The sequence below is a fragment of the Aspergillus glaucus genome, assembly GCF_001890805.1.
Source record: "Aspergillus glaucus CBS 516.65 unplaced genomic scaffold ASPGLscaffold_4, whole genome shotgun sequence".
Lineage (NCBI taxonomy): Eukaryota > Fungi > Ascomycota > Eurotiomycetes > Eurotiales > Aspergillaceae > Aspergillus > Aspergillus glaucus.
The window spans coordinates 313,338-335,279 of NW_019170456.1; the positions used below are offsets into that span (position 1 = coordinate 313,338).

At 47.5% G+C, this 21,942-nt stretch overlaps 9 protein-coding genes and 1 non-coding gene across 10 annotated transcripts in view; 4 read left to right on the forward strand and 6 right to left on the reverse strand.

The window, feature by feature from the left end:
* Positions 1 to 2,913, reverse strand: part of ASPGLDRAFT_72356 (uncharacterized protein) — a gene marked incomplete at both ends in the record, with an annotated part of 4,608 nt that extends 1,695 nt beyond the window's left edge. The window contains 3 exons of the mRNA XM_022549608.1: positions 14 to 371; positions 423 to 2,417; positions 2,473 to 2,913. Coding sequence (XP_022403692.1) covers positions 14 to 371; positions 423 to 2,417; positions 2,473 to 2,913 — 2,794 coding nt within the window. The remainder of the gene's footprint in view (positions 1 to 13; positions 372 to 422; positions 2,418 to 2,472) is intronic.
* Positions 2,914 to 5,851: 2,938 nt separating this feature from the next.
* Positions 5,852 to 6,714, forward strand: ASPGLDRAFT_64295 (uncharacterized protein; the record flags this gene model as incomplete). The annotated part of the gene is made up of 3 exons (XM_022548754.1): positions 5,852 to 6,068; positions 6,135 to 6,431; positions 6,584 to 6,714. The coding sequence occupies 3 exons, from the start codon at positions 5,852 to 5,854 to the stop codon at positions 6,712 to 6,714; spliced, it is 645 nt and encodes a 214-aa protein (XP_022403693.1).
* Positions 6,715 to 7,101: 387 nt separating this feature from the next.
* ASPGLDRAFT_43481 (VOC family protein) lies at positions 7,102 to 8,170 on the forward strand. Its single transcript, XM_022545827.1, has one exon. The coding sequence runs from the start codon at positions 7,155 to 7,157 to the stop codon at positions 7,953 to 7,955; it is 801 nt and encodes a 266-aa protein (XP_022403694.1). The 5' UTR covers positions 7,102 to 7,154; the 3' UTR covers positions 7,956 to 8,170.
* A 307-nt stretch (positions 8,171 to 8,477) lies between these two features.
* Positions 8,478 to 9,017, reverse strand: ASPGLDRAFT_120580 (WD40 repeat domain-containing protein; the record flags this gene model as incomplete). The annotated part of the gene is made up of 1 exon (XM_022540152.1): positions 8,478 to 9,017. A coding segment is annotated over one exon (540 nt), but the record flags the coding sequence as incomplete, so codon positions are not given.
* A 1,202-nt stretch (positions 9,018 to 10,219) lies between these two features.
* Positions 10,220 to 10,561, reverse strand: ASPGLDRAFT_32744 (uncharacterized protein; the record flags this gene model as incomplete). The annotated part of the gene is made up of 1 exon (XM_022544215.1): positions 10,220 to 10,561. The coding sequence occupies one exon, from the start codon at positions 10,559 to 10,561 to the stop codon at positions 10,220 to 10,222; it is 342 nt and encodes a 113-aa protein (XP_022403696.1).
* Positions 10,562 to 10,585: 24 nt separating this feature from the next.
* Positions 10,586 to 12,553, reverse strand: ASPGLDRAFT_55518 (uncharacterized protein; the record flags this gene model as incomplete). Its single annotated transcript, XM_022548139.1, has 4 exons — positions 10,586 to 11,208; positions 11,274 to 11,812; positions 11,913 to 12,426; positions 12,493 to 12,553. The coding sequence occupies 4 exons, from the start codon at positions 12,551 to 12,553 to the stop codon at positions 10,586 to 10,588; spliced, it is 1,737 nt and encodes a 578-aa protein (XP_022403697.1).
* A 675-nt stretch (positions 12,554 to 13,228) lies between these two features.
* ASPGLDRAFT_32746 (uncharacterized protein) lies at positions 13,229 to 14,245 on the reverse strand (the record flags this gene model as incomplete). Its single annotated transcript, XM_022544216.1, has 1 exon — positions 13,229 to 14,245. One exon carries the CDS (start codon positions 14,243 to 14,245, stop codon positions 13,229 to 13,231), a length of 1,017 nt encoding a protein of 338 aa, XP_022403698.1.
* Positions 14,246 to 15,572: 1,327 nt separating this feature from the next.
* Positions 15,573 to 17,161, forward strand: ASPGLDRAFT_165351 (putative MFS transporter; the record flags this gene model as incomplete). The annotated part of the gene is made up of 3 exons (XM_022542607.1): positions 15,573 to 15,770; positions 15,835 to 15,883; positions 15,936 to 17,161. 3 exons carry the CDS (start codon positions 15,573 to 15,575, stop codon positions 17,159 to 17,161), a joined length of 1,473 nt encoding a protein of 490 aa, XP_022403699.1.
* Positions 17,162 to 17,865: 704 nt separating this feature from the next.
* On the reverse strand, positions 17,866 to 17,955 carry ASPGLDRAFT_t49. The gene has a single exon. It is a non-coding gene; the product is annotated as a tRNA-Val (tRNA).
* Positions 17,956 to 19,738: 1,783 nt separating this feature from the next.
* Positions 19,739 to 21,153, forward strand: aspf4 (allergen Asp F4). The gene is made up of 3 exons (XM_022539588.1): positions 19,739 to 20,054; positions 20,169 to 20,902; positions 20,968 to 21,153. The coding sequence occupies exons 1-3, from the start codon at positions 19,950 to 19,952 to the stop codon at positions 21,119 to 21,121; spliced, it is 993 nt and encodes a 330-aa protein (XP_022403700.1). The 5' UTR covers positions 19,739 to 19,949; the 3' UTR covers positions 21,122 to 21,153.
* The last annotated feature ends 789 nt before the right edge of the window (positions 21,154 to 21,942 follow it).

The window sequence follows — 21,942 nt, forward strand, 5'->3', positions numbered from 1 at the left end:
CAATCACTATGGCCTTCCAGGGTTTGCAGGCAGGCTCCATTGCCAGCATCCCAGATCTTGACAGTCTTATCATCAGACCCAGAAGCAATGTGGGCACCATCATATGAAAAGGCCACTGATCTGACATAACCACTATGGCCTTCCAGGGTTTGGAGGCAGGATCCCCATTCAGGTTCCATAACCGGCTTTGTAGTGATCCAATGTGGCTCCTCATCCTTAAAAAAATGACGTGTTAAACTGCCAGCTGGACTAAAGATAAGTGCTGAATAATATACTTGCAGAGGACTATCCTCAATAACGCTTCTGTTAAACAGAACAAAGCGTTGGGCATCCTGAACCAGCTTGGAAAGATTAGACTCTTGTGGCACACACTGGATGAATTAGCACCTGGGGGGACTCTATTGTGGGAAGAGGTAACTAACTGTGACCAAGCTGAGTAGCTTAGTTATTGCAGACACGCCATTTGACATGCTCTTCATAAGGCTTAAAGCTTCCAGCCAGTGTAGAAGATGCTTCTTGAGAAAGACATTCACAGGTCCATTTTCATGGAGGAACATTCCACTGTGACTGCTTCCCATTTCATGGAGATGGTCAACCCAATATACACACGCATATTGGATTGATGCAAGCGGGTCTTCCAAAGGGGGATGAACATCTGTAATGCAAAATCCTGGATGCTGCAGATTATAAATATTCCGTCTCAGAATCTGTGACATGGATTCAAGTGACTGCAATACTATCATGCAATGTACTTCTGCACACTCATGATGGAATATCTCAACGCTTGCATACTGCAAAATGTAGTCCTTTGCTGATAGGTGAACAAAGTAAATGGTTTCATTCTGAACACTCAAAAAAGAACCACAGAGGTCAACCACATCTTTGATATCATCTTGATCACTAGTAACTTCCTCTGGCAGACAAGCAATAGCAATAAGCTCTTTCAAGTGTATTGGTCGATATGCAAGTGCACTGACAGCAAGGACTTGCTTGCACAACACAGAGACTTTGCTATCACACTGGATGTGAATTTGATCGAGCATTCGTTGGTAAAGGGGTTGCAGTCCGGGTGGGAATGACCTGAGTATTTCAAGTGTTCTCAAGCGTACAGTACTTTCTAATTGTTTGCAAACAAGAGCCACCCATAGAAATGTGCCAGATGAGTTCTTATGCAGGTAGTCCCGCACGTCAGCTTGAACCTTGCTCTTATATTGTTTCAGTTGGGCTAGTTTAGAAGCCTTATGGTCGATATAGGCGCTGACAGCATCAAAAACCCGACTTTCTGCATCTTGTTCCAGATTAAGCTGTATTTTTCCCTTTTCAGTGCACAAACGCTCTTGGATGTCAAGTCTGTTGCGGCTGGACACAAGCCACATGACCTGACAATGTGGGTGTGCGGAAGTTTCATTAATGAAGTTCAAAAGTTGCTCCAATCCAGACTGACATTCATCAAGAGCATCCACCACCAAATACACTTGATTGAGACTGGGGTCCTGAAGCATGTTGTTAAAGATTCGGGACATTGAAGGGAATACATTGCCATCCTCAAATAACTTGGGCCCTGCCGTGTCGTATTCTTTACGAAGGTGTGAGATGAGATAGGGTTGTTGAACAAGCATATGGTAAACCAAGCCCCTCAGAACCGCTGTGGCATTGTTGAGTTTTGCATCGGTTGCTTGACAGAAGAAAAAAGACAGGTGTCTGGACTTATGAGGGGAGCTTGATAATTCCTTAATGATGCCTATCAGAAGCATTGTCTTCCCCTTGCCTGGATCACCCTTGATCCACAGGAGCTGGGTCATCTTCTCATCTGTCCACTCTATAAAGCAAGGGTGGCTGAGAATCCATACAAAGGATTCATGCAGCAATGGATCTTTGCTGTCTTCAATACGCTTCATATCATCTTCAGGATTTGTCAGGCGCAAATCCTTCAGACATTCTCTGTCTTTCTCTTCCTCTTGATCTTTTTTGGCTTGCCCTTGAGAATCCCCTTGCATCAACGTTTGCTTCTGGAGGGTGTGGTGGATGTCACGCAAAGTCCTCATTTCTTGCTCCTGAAAATCCACAATTTGTTGGGTACTGTACTCCTGAGAGCTTTCAAAAATCGCTGTTACCGCTTCTCCGATGTTATTCATTTGCCCTTCCCAGTCATGAAGCTGCACAAGGTCTTTGAGGAAGACAAGGCCCCGGTTCCGATAGTACGAGCAAACGCTCTTCATCTGATATGAGAGGAGTACCTTGTACAGATGGATGATCTGGCCCTCCAGCCCAGATTGCAGTCCTGCATAATCTTTGCTTTCCAGGTCCCGCTCCTTGAGTAGATGGCTAGACAAGCTCCAGTACCAGTCCATCTTTCTAGCAACATAGTCAATGCCAGCACGGTTAGTTTCTGTCTCCTTAATAGGGTTGGCTATCATCTATGAACAGGTCAGCATCACATTCATTATTTTCAGGTTCAGTGACAGCACTCACCTGTAAAGCAAAAGTAACACCGGTCCATGCAAGAGCAGCTTCTGGGCAGCCTTTAAGTGCAGTGCTTATCATATGGTTTGAAGCAAAAACAACGTCCACCACATGTCCAGCGCCCTGTTTGACCTTGGCCTCAAGCTCAGTCTTGGCCAGACCCTTGTCAATAAGCTGTCTCATCTGAGATCGTCGTGCCTCTTTATCCTTCTGCTCAATCATGTTTTGCTGATATTTGGATGCTGAGGCCGTAGGTGTCCCAGATAGTTCAAAAGACAGAACCCTCTCATAAGCTTCCACCAACCCAGGATGGTCTCCTCTGAGGTTGTCGTACGCTCTGTCCCAGAGTAATTTTGGTTCAAATGGGGCAGGTTGCTTTTGAATTGAATCCTTCCGGACAGCATCACCGCCGGAGAGTGTCACTGCTGGCTTGTGACCTGTTGCAGGCATGTCATGGGCATGTTGGCTCTGCGGCTCGGTTTGAGATATCTGAGTCAAGTCCGTTTTCCCGGCGGGTTTTCTAACAGTATTTTCAGGTGGCACAACACGTTCATGGTGATGATTAGCTTCCTCTTCATTGGATATCATCTGCCTTGAATGCTTGTTGCGGCGATAAATATTGAATTGTGAGAACCATTTTTTTCCTGCCATGATGCTTGAAACAATAGACAAAAGTTGTCAAGGAGAAGACCAAAAAATAATGAAAACATCAAGCAATTTTCAACCCAAGCCTGTTGGCGGCTATTTTGTGGGGTAGCGCTTTAATTGATTGCCCAATCCCAGCAGATGTGAGAACATTATTGGTTGTTTAGGCCTAACTGAAGTTGAACCCTCACTGCCCCAGTCGGGAAAGTCACCATCAATCCATCATTCTCATGATAACTAGTTAGTTAACTACATTATGACCCATCTTCGGCCAGCAGAAGCCATGGTATTTTGATGGAACTTAATTTTGATAATTATGCACCGCAGCACCATCTTACTGTAGTTATCATTCAATAGGTGTGAGGGTGGCAGTGAAAGCATCTGGACCAGTCATATTTCATGATAGCCCACCTTTGGGTTCTCCCGGAATATCTTCCGATCCCGAAAGTCTAATTTTATGGTACCCCCTCATTGCCTACCGGACATTGACACCAGAAACAATCTACTTCCACTATGTGCAAATGGCTCCTGTCACGGAGTGCTCAGCTAGGATAATGAAACATCCTTCTCATGGGTTCTACCTAGGTAGCTATCAAATGAGAATAATCAACATGAGGAGGGAAGAAGAAGAGGAAGGATGCCGCCAGCGTTGACGTGGCTAATAACCCCGCTTCCAGGCACGTGAGAGGTATGCACATTGAAATGGGGATCGGGGGCCGGAGGTCCGGAGGAGTCGATTATCCGCGACTAGCGAAGTCTATAGTTATGGAGAGATATAGCTTGAACGAAGTGGTGTATTGCCTATTGATCGTACATGTGCGTACACAGCTGATTTGAGTGCTTGTCTATCTATATGTGCATACGCGTTGGCCTTTAGTAGGCGATCGGAGCTTTCGCCTATCGGCCCGACTATTTTTCCCTTTGTCGAGGCGGCTTCCCTTTATTACACATGACCAGGCCGTCACAGCTCCCAGGCTAGCTCGGGAAGACTCGATCGTGATTGAATTTTCGAGCCCCATGGTAGCCAACCAAGCAGTTGACCAGGGTGCCATTTGGGAGCCCCGGGCCCATTCGACCACGCGCTTCTACAAAAAGGCGCGGTCAAAACTATGCCGGAAGTGTCAGAAACTAGGACATGTACATGTTCAATGTCCAAACAACTACACATGTGGCATCTGCGCGGCTCGACACCCGACCTGGGAGTGTCCAAGCAAGCGGGGTGAGGTGGTAGCACCAAGATGCGCCAATTGCGGAGGCGAGCATCGGGCAAGCAGCTCGGCCTGCGCTGTACGGAGGCAAGCAACAGCAACAACAGCAAACCTATGTGGCTGATGGCCGCGGCCAGACGACGCATTCAACAGAGTGCACAGGGATCGTGGGAAAGGGCATGGGAAAAAGAAAAGACAGGTAGGCTAACGAAACGGTTGATCCAGGTGCCAGGCAAGAAGGTACTTCGGTACTGGAAAAGCCTCAGGAAGGCGACAAGCTCGGTTCTGATGCAATTGCGTACGGGAAGAATTGGGCTGAATCAATACCTGAGTCGGATCAAAATCCGGGAAGACGCACGATGCAGGTGTGAACTGGGCAACCAGACACCTCGCCATGTGGTCACGGAGTGTCCCCTACTCAGCGAGCTTAGGACCAATATGTGGAAGAAACTCCGCAACAGAGTGTCCAGAGCAATTGACTTCAATGACTTGTTGGTAGAACCAAAGGCCGCTCCTGCTCTGGCGGATTTTATGATGCAGACAGGCCTGCTCGGACGGTTTCAAGCGGTAGACTCTGAGGCGATAGGTGTGACAGATGAGTTTGAATACGCAGACCAGGGCGTTTGAACATGTTGAGATCAAGGACGCACGAAACAGCGGAGGGGAACCAGGTCACCCCAACGCCGGTAAAAACCAGCGAACACACAAAACGCCCAGCGGCGCCGCGATGAGATGATTGATAGGACAAGGCGGGCGAGCCAAGCGGTGATATCTGTGATTTGGCCTCGGTAATTCGGGGGAAAAACTGTACGGAGAAAGAAGTGAGCGGATGATTCATTTTAAGTTATGTTTACATTCTTCCCACGGCTATACGGCCGTGGTCTACCGCCTGCGTTGATCGCAGCGTTTCATGGCCGCGAGCTGAGCTCACGGCTCAACCATGCATGGCTGCAAATATCTAAAAGCTAGCTAGGACAGGTTAATAAGGACTACTACTACTACTACTACTACACCCTGACACTCACCCTTGACTCTAAAGACATCACCTCAATTACCTGCACCCAACTAGAGCTCACCTAGCCATCACCCTTAGCGCAGCAACAAGGAAAGGGCAAAAGTAACGGTTGGCCGAGCTTAATATGTAGCTTAAGTACGGCTAAGGGGACGGGAGACCTTGTTTTCCACACCGTATGGTCGTATGTACTAGATTTATTGCTAGAGCGTATATAGTGCGGTCTGGTAGGACGGCCGAGCAATATGTCCGTGGTGGAGTACGGATAGTTAAGTTCCCCCGAGATCTAAGTATTCCGTAGTAGTAGTACTCTGTATCAACTAACACAGAGAATTTACCGAGCCATGGCTGGACTGTCAAATATCCTCAAGATGCGCCTTCGGTTATCAGTGGCTAACCCGACCTCGCAAGTATGGCCGCGTTGAGAAATAATCTGCGACGTCATTAAGGACTTCCTGTGCACTTAAAAAGGTTGCAATCCCATGCAACTTTCAATGGCAATGACCGCTCGATTTAAATTGCAATGAAGTACGCATTGACAACTGGCTGTACATCTGGCAGCATTGGCTATTTCCTAGCGCGAGAATTCGCAACCAAGGGCTATCATGTTTTCACAACTGCGCGCCGAATCTCAAATATGGGAGATCTCACCTCAACACCCGCACTCATCACACCACTCACTCTCGACATCACAAGCCCCGAATCTATCCTCGCCGTGCACCAAACAGTCAAGCTCAAGTGTGGCGGGAATATAGACGTGATTTTCCACAATGTCGGCTAACGGTCTCTTGCCATGGCTATCGAAGCCACTTATGCTGAATCATTTAAAATGTTAACGACCAACCTTATGGGAGTGATCGAACTGAATCGGGTTTTCTCCGACATGATAGTCAATGCAAAAGGTACAATAGCCTTTACAAGAAGTCTCTCCGCTGTAATGCCTCGGCCGCCGCAATCCGTGTATTGCGCGATCAAGGCAGCCTTGGACCTCTATGTGCGGACGCTCAGGATTGAGATCCGTCCGTTTGATGTTAATGTTGTACTTGTGCACACTGGGGGCATAAAGACGGGGATGACCGGGTCGAGCCTTGTTCTTGAGGAGGGTATGTAACAACATACCGAAGTATATAAAGTTTATCCTAACACAACGCCATTTTCTGCAATAAACTCGCGGTATACATATCTATCTTCCAAGATCAATAAGGTCTCCGCTGGCCTCGAGGCCGGTTATATGGACCCAGGGGACTTTGCAGAGTGGTCGTGGGTAAAATCACTAGTGGCTTCTGCGCACCACCTACAGATATCTGGTCTGGCAAGGGTGCGTTTCTAGTTCGAGTTCTGGAGATCTTGAACCTCAATTGGGTATATGATAGCATGTTTGCGTAGTTACTTGGATTTAACGCGAAGGCGCCTCGAAATTATTCATCCAAGTAAAAGAAGTCATGTTATTTCTGTTAATTAGTCCAGCATATAGTAGTAGCCCATCGACTTTGTTTAAAAACAAAAACACAGCAAGCAATACTTCGGGTCTACACCGCAGGTATAGGCGTGAGAGCTTATTGGAACTACATCTGGCTGATTCCCAGTCAGAGGTAAAGGTGTGACTCGGACGATTTTCTCATCGGAATATAGACCAATACTTTTGCCAAATCCCGACATCGTACCCACAAAAGACCAGAAAAGTTAGCACCAACGAGCGGGGTAGGCTGGGGGACACTCCTTCCAAATATACTTAAGCCTGCCACACTCCGTGACCGACGAGCGAACCTGCAGTTCTGAAAACATCTAGATCTCCCACCTTGGTAATACGCGCTATATTGAAGACAATGTCTCGCTTACCTACTCTGGACCACATCGTCATCCTTGTGTCTCATTACACCCTCATGGGTCTATCAGACCGCATCCAGCATCTGTTCATCGTGGCGCCTGGCGGAAACCATGCTGATGGACTCACCTCAAACAAGCTGGTCCTTTTCCAGGATGGGGTTTACATAGAATTCATCGCTTTTTTCGACGACGTTGACCCCGATCGACGGAGCAAGCACCGCTGGGGAAACCTCAAGGAAAACACTATTATCGATTGGGCTTTCACGTTCCCTCCAGATGATGATTTCGGCGCTATCAAGCAGCGAGTCCAGGATGCAAAGACAAGCTTCTTGTATGAGGAGCCTGCCCTCTGGGGACGAAAGAGAACCGACGGGACAATGCTGGAGTGGACACTCAGCGCACCAACAGACGCAGACGCCCTTCCCAATGCGCTTTCGCCTGGTCGTCTACCATTCTGGTGTCTCGACAAAACGCCTCGTGAACTGCGGGTTCCTTATGCCGTGGAGCCTCATCTGACTCAACACCCATCCGGTGTGCAGGGTGTCTCTTCGTTGTCATTGTCTGTTCCTGTGCGAGAGATCTCGGACCTGACGGAAGTATACGGGGCTATATACGGAAGTTGTGGTCCAGCAGACTTGGCTGATCGAGTTTGGCCTTATGAGGTTCCTTCGGGATCGATAGCTGGTAGACACACTATTACTTTGCTGGGAAGTACAGAGACGAGTATTACGCTGACTTTGGGTGGGCCTAGTCCTGGACAGATTGAACTTTTGTCAGGGCTTACTATTGATATTGAGTAAGGGATGGCTATGGCATGATGGGTGTGTATGTAAAGAGCTAGCACCCTAATGCCACCGTAGCGTGTTTTTGCTAGCTTACGGTCTACTAATCACAGCCTTTTCAAGATGTTAGATATGCAGCAATCCTGTCTACAACAATATTATGGGAAAGAGTGATTGAAAAATCATTGAATGATAAGTAAACAGTCAAACTTATGCAACTAGAAAAAGAGAAGAGCAACATCTAATTCAAAAAAGAGAACCTGACCACCCTCGTACCCTATAGCAATTCTGTACCCGCATATGCACGATGACTGGCGTCTATACTGCGCGGGAAGAGAAAGCCCTTCTTTACCGGCCGGTATGATGGAAGTTTCATCCTCGCTAATCCAGTATGGAGACCATGCAGGTAATTGGGAAAAGCTCGCTGATTTGCCAAGTGGAACAGCACCAAACTCAGTAACGATATAATCCGGATTATCAGTAAATGAAAGTTGATCGAATGTTCGCCGTACGTCCAGCTTGTACAGTAAGGTATTAGAGTCAAAGCCCCATATACTCAATATCGTCGTAAGCAGCGCACACAATCTGAGATGTGTATGACCTGAAAGCGACGATGTTCGGGCTGGCAGAGTTTTTGTCTTTCAAATTGTGCTTCAGGGAGAATTCCCCTGCGTCCCAAATGCAAATTGTCCCGTCACCAGAGCAGGACGCCATGTGCCCCTTATCTGCTGACCATGCGGTGAACCTAACGTATCCCTGGTGGCCTTGGAGAACCTTTTTCGCAGATTCTATCTCAACACCGTCTAGAGAAATATCCCAGACTCTAATGGTCCGGTCGTCGGATGCCGATGCCAAAAGGGACCCTTGTGGAGAAAACGATGCGTGCCTGACCCAGTCTTGGTGCCCGCGCAATGGGCCACGTAGGTCGCCGGTTTTAAGATCCCATAACTGGACCAGGCCGTCGTAGCCCGTGGATGCCAACCTCTGCACGGATCCAGAGTGCGCAGAGAAGAAATGCTGGTTTTGGCCAGTTTCGCTACTCCAGATGCCGATTATCCCATCATCCGATCCCGATACGATAAGATTAGTGACCACAAGATACCGGGGGGATTGGAGTGAGCGGGCGCTTGGTCATTTTATTGGATAATGCATGATAGTAGCACACTGCATGCACTGTGACTCAAGCTGGGTTGAAAGAGTAGACTGGTGTTAAACAGCAGCCGAACTCCAAGGATCGGCTTACCCGTTATAGCGAAACGTACCAAGCGATTATGAATATTAATGTATTAGATACCCATATTCTCTACAAAAACTAGCTTTGTTATACATATTTAGATAAACAAAGGCCATTTGACACAATATCATTGCGCATAGAAGCTGCGCCTATGGGAGTTCTTCTTTCCTCTATCAGTGTAGACTTTTACTCTCGCCAGAGGTTTGATGGAGTATTCTGTGTTTTAAGTGTTATATTTCGCAATGATTTCCTTTAGTGGTAAGTTGATGGCCCCCAGATTGTCTATAGATAGGGCTATCGTAGTTGACACATAGCCACAATCCACCTCTGATATGCTGCTGCTTGGCTGAAAACGAAGGGAGGAAAATCGTCCTTTCGTACCTTGTAGAACCAATGAGTGAGGCCCCAAAAACAACGCGAATCCTGTGCGGGGCTTTGGTGGGGTAGGCCTGAGCCAGGGACAAAAGGTATAAATACCCTTTCATACTCCCGGGTAGTTCAGCATAGAATTAAACAAGAATTCAACTTCTCTTTTGACTATTGCTTCTCTATATTCTTATTCTCTCTATTCTTTTCCTCTGTGCCTTCCACCATCTCTATTCTTTTTAAACATGGAACCACAGCTTTACATATACGATATCAACTGGAAGTCAGAGACTCCACAATCAGCTCAATCGGGGAACCATAGTCTTTTACAAGAATATATAGAGACTTTGCAAATTTTCCTGAACGATAAAACTGTTTGGGTTATGCACTCTAGCTACAGTCCTGACAGTGCTCATATCACTATCGACTCAAGTCGCGGGAGAAACAAATGAGGCCGGCTGTTACATGTTAGACCTAACGGACGATATACGGAAGCTAGACAATTTATTTACCGGGAACAGTGCATCAACCCATAAACTCGAGAGCTTCTATTGCATTAAAAAGGAGAATAATTAGTGTACAATTTCTGTATATGCATAGTCCCAATCACCCTTTTGTCCTTTGTTGCATCAGTACAAAACGCCAATCGAAACAGGATCCGTCGACTTAAGTAAATTGACCCTCAGTTAAGAGGCGCAAAGCGGTCTACGTGGTCATCCTCCGCTTCATCTGGAAAAGAGGTCCCTGGAACACAATCCAGAAGCTTCGTCAGGATGGACGAGACTTTGCTACTGTCTGCCAATTGTTCCCCGCCGCAAAGGTCGATGGACTTGTACACCGACTCCTTCACGCCCAGCGCCAGCACTAGCAACCTGTTTCTCTTATCGGGCCAGTTCCAGGTCTCGCCATTGTCATCGGCACGAGTCTTGCGAGCCTTGCTCGCATTACGAGTTCCCTGGCTATGGAGTTTTTCTGGCAACAGGATATCGAACTCTTCGCTTGTTGTATCGTGCCGCAGACACATAATGATAGCGATGTGGTTCTGAGATCACTCCAATTTATCTACCGCCTTCTTAAGATCTGCCATGGCTATTGTTTTGACCTTCGCGGTGAAGGCATCGTGCTTGCGGTTCTTCACTTGGATCGTGCAGAACGTCATCTCCACAACACCCGGGATCTTGACTGGAATGATAATGTCGGCTCCGGGAAACCCTTTTGGTAAAAAGAAGGCCGCCGCTCTGCTGAAAGCGCGATCCAGCGTTTCCAAGGTTGGTGGGTTTTTGAGATTCACAAAGTGATTGAAGTAAACTATACCAGTCTCCCAGAGTTTCTTCATGTCCGCATCTGTCCTCATCCGCTGGGTCATCTCATCACATCTCTCGCTTCCGAACAAGGACTCCAGGTAGTTGTGCAAGAGTATTGGCTTGGGTAAAGCTGTCGGGTCATCGAATTGCTTCTCGTCATGCGCGAACAGTAGTATTATAGATGCAACCATATCCCCGGCATCACCTGTGCTCATCAGGCTTCCTTCAAAGCAGGACAACATAAACTCTCGCAGCGCCTTCAATCGAACTTTCGGGTTGATCATCTTTGAGGCTGCAGTGTATGCCAAAATTGGCTCGCTTGGCCGAACTGTCCTCGTCAAATCCCTTTCCTTGTTGATAAAAGCAACTTGCCTGAGGCAGTTCGATACATCTCATCAGCCAGGTGGCTGCTAGCAAGGAAGAATTCCAAACGATAAGAGATGAGTGCCAGGGCCTTGGCGAGACTGTCTTCATCAGTCTTTTGGCTGGCCAGACTGATCAACTCGCTAGCAGGATCCTTCGGGACACTGTCAGGATGACACCGGCTTCCCCAGAGGGGACGGCCAAAACGGAAAAACTTAACGGCTGCTTTCGCCGACCCGTCTTCTTCAGTATCGTCTTCTTCAGTATCGTCTTCTTCCGCGAAAATATCCATTGTCTTTATTTGATAGATGGGCGGTAACAGCGTTCTGCCATTCCCCATCCGGTCCACCACCTTTTGGCTAGAGTCGAGGTGCACGGATGGAGAGAAATTGGTAACCCGGGAGGTAGTATCAAGGAAAATGCCGAAAAAGTCACCCTGGGGCAAGCTTTCCTGTGGCGTCTTTGTCCTTTCAAAGCGGTCTCGAAGGACGTGTCTCAATGAGCGAAACAGTTGCGATTCTTCGTAATCGATGCACTCGCGAGCCTCGTCAAACAAAGAAACGTTTTGAGGATCCACTTCTTTCCAAGACGCTCTGCCATCACGGAACCTTGGTTGTAAGCCTTTCCCCAACGTAGAAGGCACGTGCTGCATCCCGATATTGAGCCTCCCTTTTTGCTCGTTTGATTTTGGGCAGCATCGTGGCCAACTGATCAGCAAGAACTTTGTCTTGGTCACGATCACGGGAGAGTATGTAGGTGACTTTTCTCAAGTCGATCCATGTAACCATCAAGTTGTTGAGTGTAGTGTCACTGCTTGGGAGTACGCTGGTCCAGTTGACTTTTGCATTCAGGCCACTCTTCCCAAGCCTGGTCTGCAAAACCGACGATTCAATCTCTGCAGTGTCCACCAGCCAATCTTGGAATTCCTCGCCTTCCCTATCAGAACGAAAAAGGCTCTCGAATTTATCCTGGGAGAGTTGGTCCCATCCGGCGAATTCGCAGAAACCCTTCGGGTCGGTATAATTCCTCCATTGGGATTTTTCGGTTAATTTCGACGTATCCAGCTGCGAAGTTTCCGGTTGAGGAGTCGTGCAGGACTGAGGGGATGGGGGCTGGAGATACATGGCCGGGTGGGAGGTAGGCTGGGGTGACACGCCTAGTTGAAACGACTGGGAAAATTGCGAAGAGGAAAAACCAAAACTGCCACTCTCGTCGCTAGCAGCTATAAAGGCTTGGAATTAGTTTCTGTACGGAGTACATGAGCGAACGATACATGGGGTAGACTCACTTCTGGCAGCTTTGCGGGAAGGGCTTCCCTCGCCGTCGCTCAACTTCCTTTTTCCAGTCATGGCGAGTCTTGCTTTTATTCGTCTTAGAGGGAGTTAGAGCGAGAGAAACAGACTGCAAAAAGATATATTGACCCGAAAGATGAAGAGATGAAGAAAGGAAGAAACTGAATGAAGTGAAGCCTCTAGACTATCTTGAAGCAATGAGGAAGGAAAGGTGGAAGAGAGAAAGCAGAGGAGGGGGGGGGGTGCTGCCTACGGAATCCCAAGACGGCTCGCAGTGACAAACGACACCTAGTGTAGCCCTACGCCTGTTTGCACCTGAGACAAGAGACAAAGAAAGGAAAAGAAAAAACAGCCTGAACTGAGCATTATTGTTGATTGCCGCAGTATATACCACTTGAAAACGTATTGAAGGTAGTTCAAGGACTTATATGAGATGGGCTCTACTTCTAACTACGAGCAAATAGTAGGCAAACTACAACGAAGCGTGAAATGTCATCAAATGATTCTCCATTCTTTAAACGCTACTAACCATGCCAACAGCGCTTTGAATTAATGTCCCAATAATCACTAGCCGCGATGCAAGTAAGCGCGTAACCTGCAAAAAACGAAGCTAGACTACTTTCTAGTTATATGATTCCAAAAAATAAGCTATAGAATAGATAAAGAGACATACACAAGCAGTTAACAGTACATTCCGTACATGTCAGTAGAATACGCTGCTCTCAGTGACATCTATATCGTCGGGATCGCGATGGGTGGAAACAGTTTTTTTTCGACACCAATTGCCGCCGTAGCCCTTTCTTCCATACTATAGTCTGTCCCTATCAACACCCCGAAAGCGCCATCCTGGGGTACAGTGCTACTGAGATCTCTGGGCAGATCGTGTTGACGGATAGCGCCCCGAAACCCATGAAAGTTAAACGACGAGTCATTATCAAAGAGCTCATGGGCTTCGTTTATGCAGATGAGGGCTTTGGGCTTCGTGTCACCTCCCTGAAAACCGGGGATGCTGCAGTTATCTCCATTAGACTCCAATTCCAATCGCCATCTTCGCAACAGGGCCTTGGCATGATCGACGCGGCTGGAAAGGATGACCTGGACTTTGGCTTGTCGTGTGAATTTTGACCCGTATAGGCTTGGCCAAATTTTGATAAGACTCATGACTCGGTCTGTAAACTCCTTTTGGTAGCTATAGTATGGTCTCTTGGTTTGTAGGTTGTAAAATCCTGCTGGTGTGATGCCTGCGGTTCTGCATGCTTCTATGTCTGCCAGGCTGGTTACAATGTAGCATTCCCAAAATTGCTCGAGCTTCCATCTATAGCCGTCTTTGGGGAATCTGTCTGCAATTTTGGAGCGGCGTGGGTAAGCATTTGAGTGTTTGTGGGCCAGGTTTGCATATACCACGTAGATGCCATGGTGGACTGCGAGTTGTTGAATTATGAAGCTTTTTCCAGATGGTCCGATGATTGATGCGTATGGAGCGGCATGCTCGTTTGGATCATAGCTGTTAGAGTATTGGAGGAGTTTCTCGCACACGGCATCGCTTTGTCGATGTCCATCAGCTGTAAGTCTCTCTTCGGCTTCGGTGTGGAACGCGCGCTCCAAAGGCCCGTATTGGACATTTTTCCTGGGCAACAGCCGGGACAGCAAGTCGGCATAATTCCAGTCTTGAGTATCGTGAAGAAAATGGTGGATCCTTTTCAGTTGGATCCATGTGTATATCATATTATCGTCCGTGGTGCTCTTCATCGTGTCGTATAGAGGCTGTACGAATATCCTGTTGATCTTCTCGTTCATGCCAAGTAGATCAAGCCTGTGATGCACTACTGATAATTCTCCTTGTGCTTTGCAGATTAGCCAGTTTTGGAATGGAATTCTCTCAGTCCAGTAAGTTTGCTTTAAGTCCTCCATGAATACTTGGTCCCATCCCGTATAGTGGAAAAAGTCCTCTGGATTGGAATATCGTCTCCATTGGTTCTTTTCGCTTTCACTGAGCTCGTTGACTGGTTTGATGGTCGATGCGTCTAGCTTCGAAGGTTGGCGGTCGAAGATGCCAACGATCTCATCGTCGATAGCAACTATATGGTCTGGTCAAAAATTGACTTGGTACTCAAAGGTCGATTTTTAACTCACATCTGACTTTTTTGCAAGGTCTCTCTGAGCTAGGACTCATCTTTCTTTTAATTTGTATCATATCAAGAGACCTCTCTGTAGGAAATAATCAAAGGTTAAGTGCTGAGAGATGGGAATGATACTGTTGTAATGATGAGAAGAGACAGTAAGTTCTGCCTGTTTAGGCTACCTAGGCTACCATCTAGTCATGTTGTGTTCGTCACCTATATAAATAGCATGACATATATTTCGGACCGTTCCCATGGTTCAAATGATGACAGATTCGAGTCATGATAAATTCGGCATATTCTCTCGCGTGAGGTCTATCGCAATTACGCCGTCAAAAAAAAAAAAAAAAAAAAAAAAAAAAAAAAAAAAAAAAATAGCGAAAAAACAGCCAAATTTGTTTTGTAGGTTCTCTGGTTCAATTGGTGTGGGTTGTATTAGTCTGGGATGAAGAAAGTTGCTATTACTATCTTAGGAAGGCACGCCCTCTATACTATATGCCGGCAATATAGATGCCGCATCTCTGCCTCAGGCAGTTATTCAGTTCTCCCCACACCTTGGGAATGATATCAATAATGGCGGCGGAATTAACCTAGGTATTTCTAAACTAACCGAGGCATCCTGATAGGGAAATTGGAGTAACATGTCTTTCCCCGGATTTCAACCCCAGATTTGACCCCGGATAATCTGGTCTGGACCCGAAGCGGGGACGATAAGACGGGCCATTTCCGCCATGATCTGGCTGGGCATGCTTGGCGAATCGAGCAATCGTTGAATTACCGGTCCTAGGGGGAGCGTACTACTTTACATCTGGCTGCAATCGTTTCTCATTAGGCGCCATGTCTGCGTCCTGGGATATGCTATATATTCACGCGGTCCTCTCCCCAATAGGGGACTAGTCCTGCGCGCCCACATTTGAGATCCAGCCAGCTGGTTCCCTGCCTCTAAATATTTCAATATGACAGACGAAAAGCCTAAAGATGCTGACATTCCCGTGGCAAAGCACATCTCCACCGAAGAGGTGCAACCTACTGCGGAAGAGCGTCGTCTGGAGAAGAAGACGCTCTTGAGGCTCGACCTTCTGTTGATGCCGATGACCCTGGTATTATATTTCCTCGCCTGGCTGGACCGTGCCAATGTTGGCAATGCACGAATTGTGAGTTGCTTTGTTTCCGTTTTGTCCAGCTATGGATCTTGTTACTCATCAGTTTATTCTACAGGCTGGAATGGACAAAGATCTCAACCTGTCGGACTGGGAGTACAAGTGTGGTGGGTATTCCGAACCATTGTATGAACAAAACGAAGTTACTAATTCGACAAGCTGTCACGGTTACCTACATACCTTATATCCTCGCCGAACTCCCCTCCAATCTCATCTTGAAGAAAGTCGGACCTCGAATTCTTCTTCCAACACTATGTACCATGTGGGGACTCATCACAGTCGTCCAAAGCAAGTCGCAGACCTTTGGAGGATTTGTCGCCTGCCGTTTCTTCCTGGGACTGTTTGAAGGTGGCCTATTTCCCGGAATCATCCTCTATCTGTCAGGATTCTACCGGCGTCATGAGCTGCAAGTACGCATTGCGCTCTTCTTCTCCGCGGCATCCATGAGTGGTGCATTTTCCGGTCTGCTGGCAGCTGCTATCCAACAGATGGACGGTATCCGGGGCCTTCGGGGCTGGCAATGGATCTTCATCCTGGAGGGCCTATTTACTGTGTGCTTTGGTCTCTTCTCCTTCTTCATGCTACCGAACGGCCCCGAGACGGCTCTCACTCTTCGTCCAGAGCATGTCGAGCACTGCATCTCCCGCATGCAACTCGACGCAAACCATTTCGAGACAGAAAAGGTCACCGTCAAGAAAGTTGTCTCGGTGCTTCTGGACCTCCATGTCTGGATCCTGTGCGCCATTCTCTTCACCAACGGAGTATGTCTCTTCGGTCTTGCCTACTTCTCCCCCTCCATCGTGGAGGCCCTAGGCTACAGCAGTACAACGACCCAACTCATGACTGTGCCCCCGTACGCCTGCGGGCTTGTTGTCACGATGATAGTCGCCTTCATCGCCGACCGCTACCAGCAGCGAGGACTCTGTGCACTAGCCACCAGCGTCATCGCACTCATCGGCGCAGCCCTCCTCCTTGTCGGACGTAGCATGGGCATGCGCTACGCAGCACTGGTCATCTTCGTAACCGGTATCTACTCCTGCTCTCCGTGCCTTATCAGTTGGGTCCCGAACAACAGCGCCGGGTATAATCGACGCGCTACCGCTATTGCGATGGGGTTCATCTCCACTAGTAGCGGGGGTATACTGAGTACATGGATCTACCCTAAGAGTTCGGCGCCGTACTACAATCTCGGGGCACAGTGCAATCTTGCATTGGTGGCTATCAGCATGGTTCTTATGATGGCTCAGATTCTGCTTTTGCGGACGCTGAATAAGAGGAAGACGTCTCATCGGGCGAAGATTCTGGAGGGGTTGGAGGGTTTGTCGTATGAGGAGCAGCTTGAACGGTTGGGGGATCGTCATCCTAACTACCGATATACCTATTAACTGCTATATCCTTCATATGGACAGCAGAATACATGCATCCTACTATACTACTATATGAATACATTTTATATGTTTATACAGGTAAAAAGTTGTCGAGTATCTCTACCCCACGCGGTACTAATTCCACCCATGCTTGGATCTCCTACAAATGAGGGGGATCGCCTCCAAATCCTGCAGGCCAAGGAAAACAGCTTGAGACCGGATTCTTGAGTCGGCATTTGAGGATTGGAGAGGTCTTTCGGCAGTGAATCGTTTATAAGATCCCGTTCAGAGATAGTTGGGTGGTTCTCTGGCAGCCGCTGACCGTGACACTGAGAAGTCCGCTCTGTAGGGAATGGTCAATGAATGACTGCTGAGAGATCGGGGTGATGCTGTTGGATTGATAAGAAACTGTATATTAGAAAGAGGCCTGTTTAGGCTACCTAGGCTATCATCTGGTCATGTTGACACATATATGTCGAACCATTCCCACGGTTCGATGATGACAGATTAATTAGGGCAGTTCTGTAATGTTGACTCGCGCGATTTGAGTCATGATGAATCCGTACTCGACCGAAAAATGAATTAAAAAAAAAAAAAAAAAAACAACAACAACAACAACAACAACAACAAAATAAAACAAAGCGGGACAATAATAAAACTACCCAAGCATCAAAAGGGCAAAAAAAAAAAAAATTAATAATAATAATAAAATTCAAAAAGAATGACCAGACTGGGGCTCGATCCCAGGACCTTATCGGAATCAGTTATGTGAACTGTTAACGATACGTGATAACCAACTACACCATCCGGCCGATTGTTGAAAATATGAAACCTCAGCTGCTTTATGAGTCAAAGATAGAAGTAACTATGACACTTACTAATCCTGTTTCTTTCTTTAGCGCGATCATCGAGCACAAATAATACTCCGTACAACCCGTTACGAGTCGTTCGTTCCAGTTTCTGTTAGAATAACGAAGGCGAAATTGTCAGGGCTGGTTACACCCAAATAATGAGCACAGCTCGCGGCCAAGTCAATAGTCACTTGTATGGTTTGTACTATTGTACTACTGTACTACTACTATGTCGCGTGCATCTGGACTGCTCGGCGTACTTGGCCGACTCGACCAGAACCTCAACATGGGGCTGAGGCAATTCAAGAGGCGAGAGGCAACAGCATTACTCTATTGGGGTGTATATCCACTCAATGTGCGCCAATTTGAGAGTAAATAAAGCTTAATGCTTGCGCGAGCCGCTGGCCTATGATATTCTGGGCAGAGTCAGTAATCACCACGCTGTAATAATAGGGCTATGGTAATGTCAAGTAATGCCAACACGGAACCACACAAACAAATACGGTCGTGAAAAAAAAAAAAAAAAAAAAAAAAAAAAAAAAAGAAAGAAAGAAAAGAAAAGAAAAGAAAAGGCAAACCGGCGGACCAGCATAAACAGTGATATCAAACACACCCGAGTATGCCTATTGGCTCATACCGTTGTTCCGCTCGGGAGGGTCGGAATGAGCCATGGAACGGTTTTTCTATGGGGATCCTTTAATCAAACCATATCCAAGACTGCATTTATTCAGATTTTGACTAAAAGCTGGTTTTCTGTGCTGCTTTTTGGGTGCAAACAGAGTGCAAACAGATTCTGAAGCAATACGTGGAGGGTACGTACTTTGGCTCCATAGACGATTTTAGTGAGCGGGTCGCCGGTTGATTGGCCGTGAATGGGCCATCCGGTGGCAGTGGATAACCCGGAGAATAGAATGTTCGACTCTGCCCCATATGGATTCCGGATTTTGTCCAGAGCTGTGTAGAGTTTGATAGAGCATCGTAGAGGTGTCCGTGTATGTGGGATTGAGTTGTACCTGACAGATATCAGGCACAAGAGATGAGTAGCAAAACTAATGCTGCAGGTGCGTGATTGGAGCAGCGGTGTGAACAGCAGTACAGTACATGTGGAATATGCAGTCATCATGTATCCATGTGTCTACAGGATTGTGGACTTGTAGAGAAGACTGCATGTTTGCTCTGTACACTGTCAATTGGTATCGTGATATGGACTAATAGTAGCGCCCTCCGTAGTCTTCCGTATTCCGAATCTAAGCACATGGCTTACGTGGCAGTCATTTCCAGTCGACTCCGGACTCCGGACTCCGGACTGAGGCATGGCTATAGTGCTACTACATCGTATAGCAGCATGTTCTGTATGTACTCTGTACCTGTAGATGTTACTGACACATTCCAACGATCACTGATCGTCCTGTCAAGTCAGTGACTCCGGTGAGCTTTGATAGTTCTCTGTATTATGATACAAATATACCGTACTAATGAATCCGTGGATGCATCCGATCGGCTGTATTGTTCCAGGGGTCGGGAGTCCAGGCCCTTGGCAACAGCCAATCAGAGTCTCGCCCTGAGCAGCTGCCAGTAAACTCAGGAACCATCTGACCATATTGACCAATAAAAACAGCTCCCGCGACCTGCGGCCCCTGACCCGCCCCTTTTCGGTAATTACAGTGATTTCGTCTAATTTCGGCGAGCGTTTGGCCGGGGCTGGCGGCTGGCCTTTTATTATGCGCCGTCTCCCCCCAACGCTCATCTTTTCTCTTTTTCTTCTTCACCACCTTCTTCTACTCTCTCTAGGTTCGCATTCACACTCTTTTCTGTTCCTTTTGGACAGTCGTTCTTTGAGCTCTGCTCTCTGTCATTCTTTATCCACTTTCTTTGATACCTGCGTGCCTGGGGCATCGACCTCATCCCCTAAAACAGCAACAATCCTTCTACTATACACCACACTATAAACCACAATGCAGCTCAAGAATTCCCTCGTCTTGTTCACAGCATTGACCGCTGCCACCGCCAGCGCGCGTCTGCACGGCCACGAGCGTCGTCATCACCATGATAAGCGTGCGGTAGGTGACATGGTCTATGCCACCATCAACGGCGTTATCCAATCCTGGGTCAACGATTTCTCCGGTGGCCATGAGGCCACCACTACCTCTTCGGCTACTGAAGAGGCTACTCAGGTCGCTACCACCACGACCTCCGACGTCGCTTCCGTTTCTGCCGTCCCCACCTCCGACTCGTCCTCCGACTCTTCCTCGTCGTCCCCCTCCGTCGAATGGTTCAACCACCCCTCCAACGGCCAGTACTCCCGTCAAGGCTTTGGCGGCAAGACCTCGTCCAGCGGTGGTGGTGGCACCATCTTCTACGCTGGTAACGTCGGTGACCCATGGGGTAGCAACATCATCGAAGTGACCGCACAGAACGCCTCTCAGTACAAGCACGTCGTCGAGTTCGAGGGCAACAGCTCTCAGGCCTGGACTGTCGTTTTCTGGAACAAGATCGGCCCCGATGGAAAGCTCACCGGCTGGTACGGCAACGACGCTCTCAAGTTCACCCTCGAGCCCGGTGAGACCCGCTACGTTGCCTTTGACGACGACACCCAGGGTGGCTGGGCTGCCGCTGAGGGTGAGGACATTCCCAAGGACTCGTTCGGTGGCTACAGCTCTACATGGGGTGAGTTCGATTTCTCGAGCTCTACCAACAATGGCTGGTCCGGCTGGGATGTTTCCGCAATCCAGGCCCAGGCCGCCAAGAAGCCCGTCCAGGGTATGAAGCTCTGCACCCACGACAACCAGAAGTGCTCCACCATCACCGGCAACGCTGCCAGCGTGGTCAACGCCTACACCGAGGCCCTCAAGACCGTCAACGGCATTGGTGGTAACGAGCAGAATGGTGCCATCCGTCTCTCCGCGAAGCTTGACTTTAACGAGTAAATGCTTGTTTCTTTTTTGATTTAATTTTAGAGCTGTCTTTGTCTGCTATTTTGCGTCTTTCCTTTCTGCAAATTATTCGGATCTCTTTTGGAGGGCCGGGGCTTCGTGCCGGTGCCGGTCCTTCATGTGGTTTCCTTGTCTGTAAATACCTTTATACCACAGTCTCTATTCATTTTATTGGTCTTTCATTTTCAACTTAGAGCGTAACTCTTTATTCTCGTAAATCTAAAAGCACTGCAAGCCGGACGTGCGTTTGACCCAGCCTCGTAGGGAGTATCCGTGCCCCTGTCATAGTTCAATAACCAACAGCAAAGAAACCCTAATCCCGCTAGTCCAACGTACCGTACTTCATATTGAGATTAATATATTCTCTTGGCTTGATCTCGCTCTTGGTTTTCTCGTCTAAATATAGGAAAGGGGAATAGTCTAGATACTTTTGTACCCCGTATCAAGGACCAAGACGAGTTAGGGCAGTTTTGTTTTACGAGTGCATACTAGTACTTCGCATGTAGAGTAAATTAATACAACGTACGTAAATAGTATGTACTATTAGTAGCTATAAATAATAAGTAGATATTAACTATAGCAAAAGTTTGTATCGAATTGCACTTATAGGATCTCTTTTGTTCGTTCGAGATTCTCTCCTGGTCCTTTGTACTACAGGGGCTCTTTCTCTTTAATCGTTTTTTTTGGTATTATTCTATTTATGCTTTTCGTCTATTGGAATATAGCGTATACGTGTAACCTGATTCCGTCTTGCACGGGGTACTTTTCTGTTAAGCTCTCTCGTCTAGACTTGACTCGAGAGTGATATCCAACATAACAATAGACTATTTTAGCGACGACCAGAATAGGTTTCTTGCTCTTTGTCGATTATAGAAACTGTTAGGAACGACGCATAGACCGGTCCATGCATAACCCTACCACAAGGTATACTGGTAATCGCAGTATTGTTATTCTCAGAAGATACCGAGTATCTTTTCATTATGCCGCCCTCTTCATTTTGAATACATCGCACGCA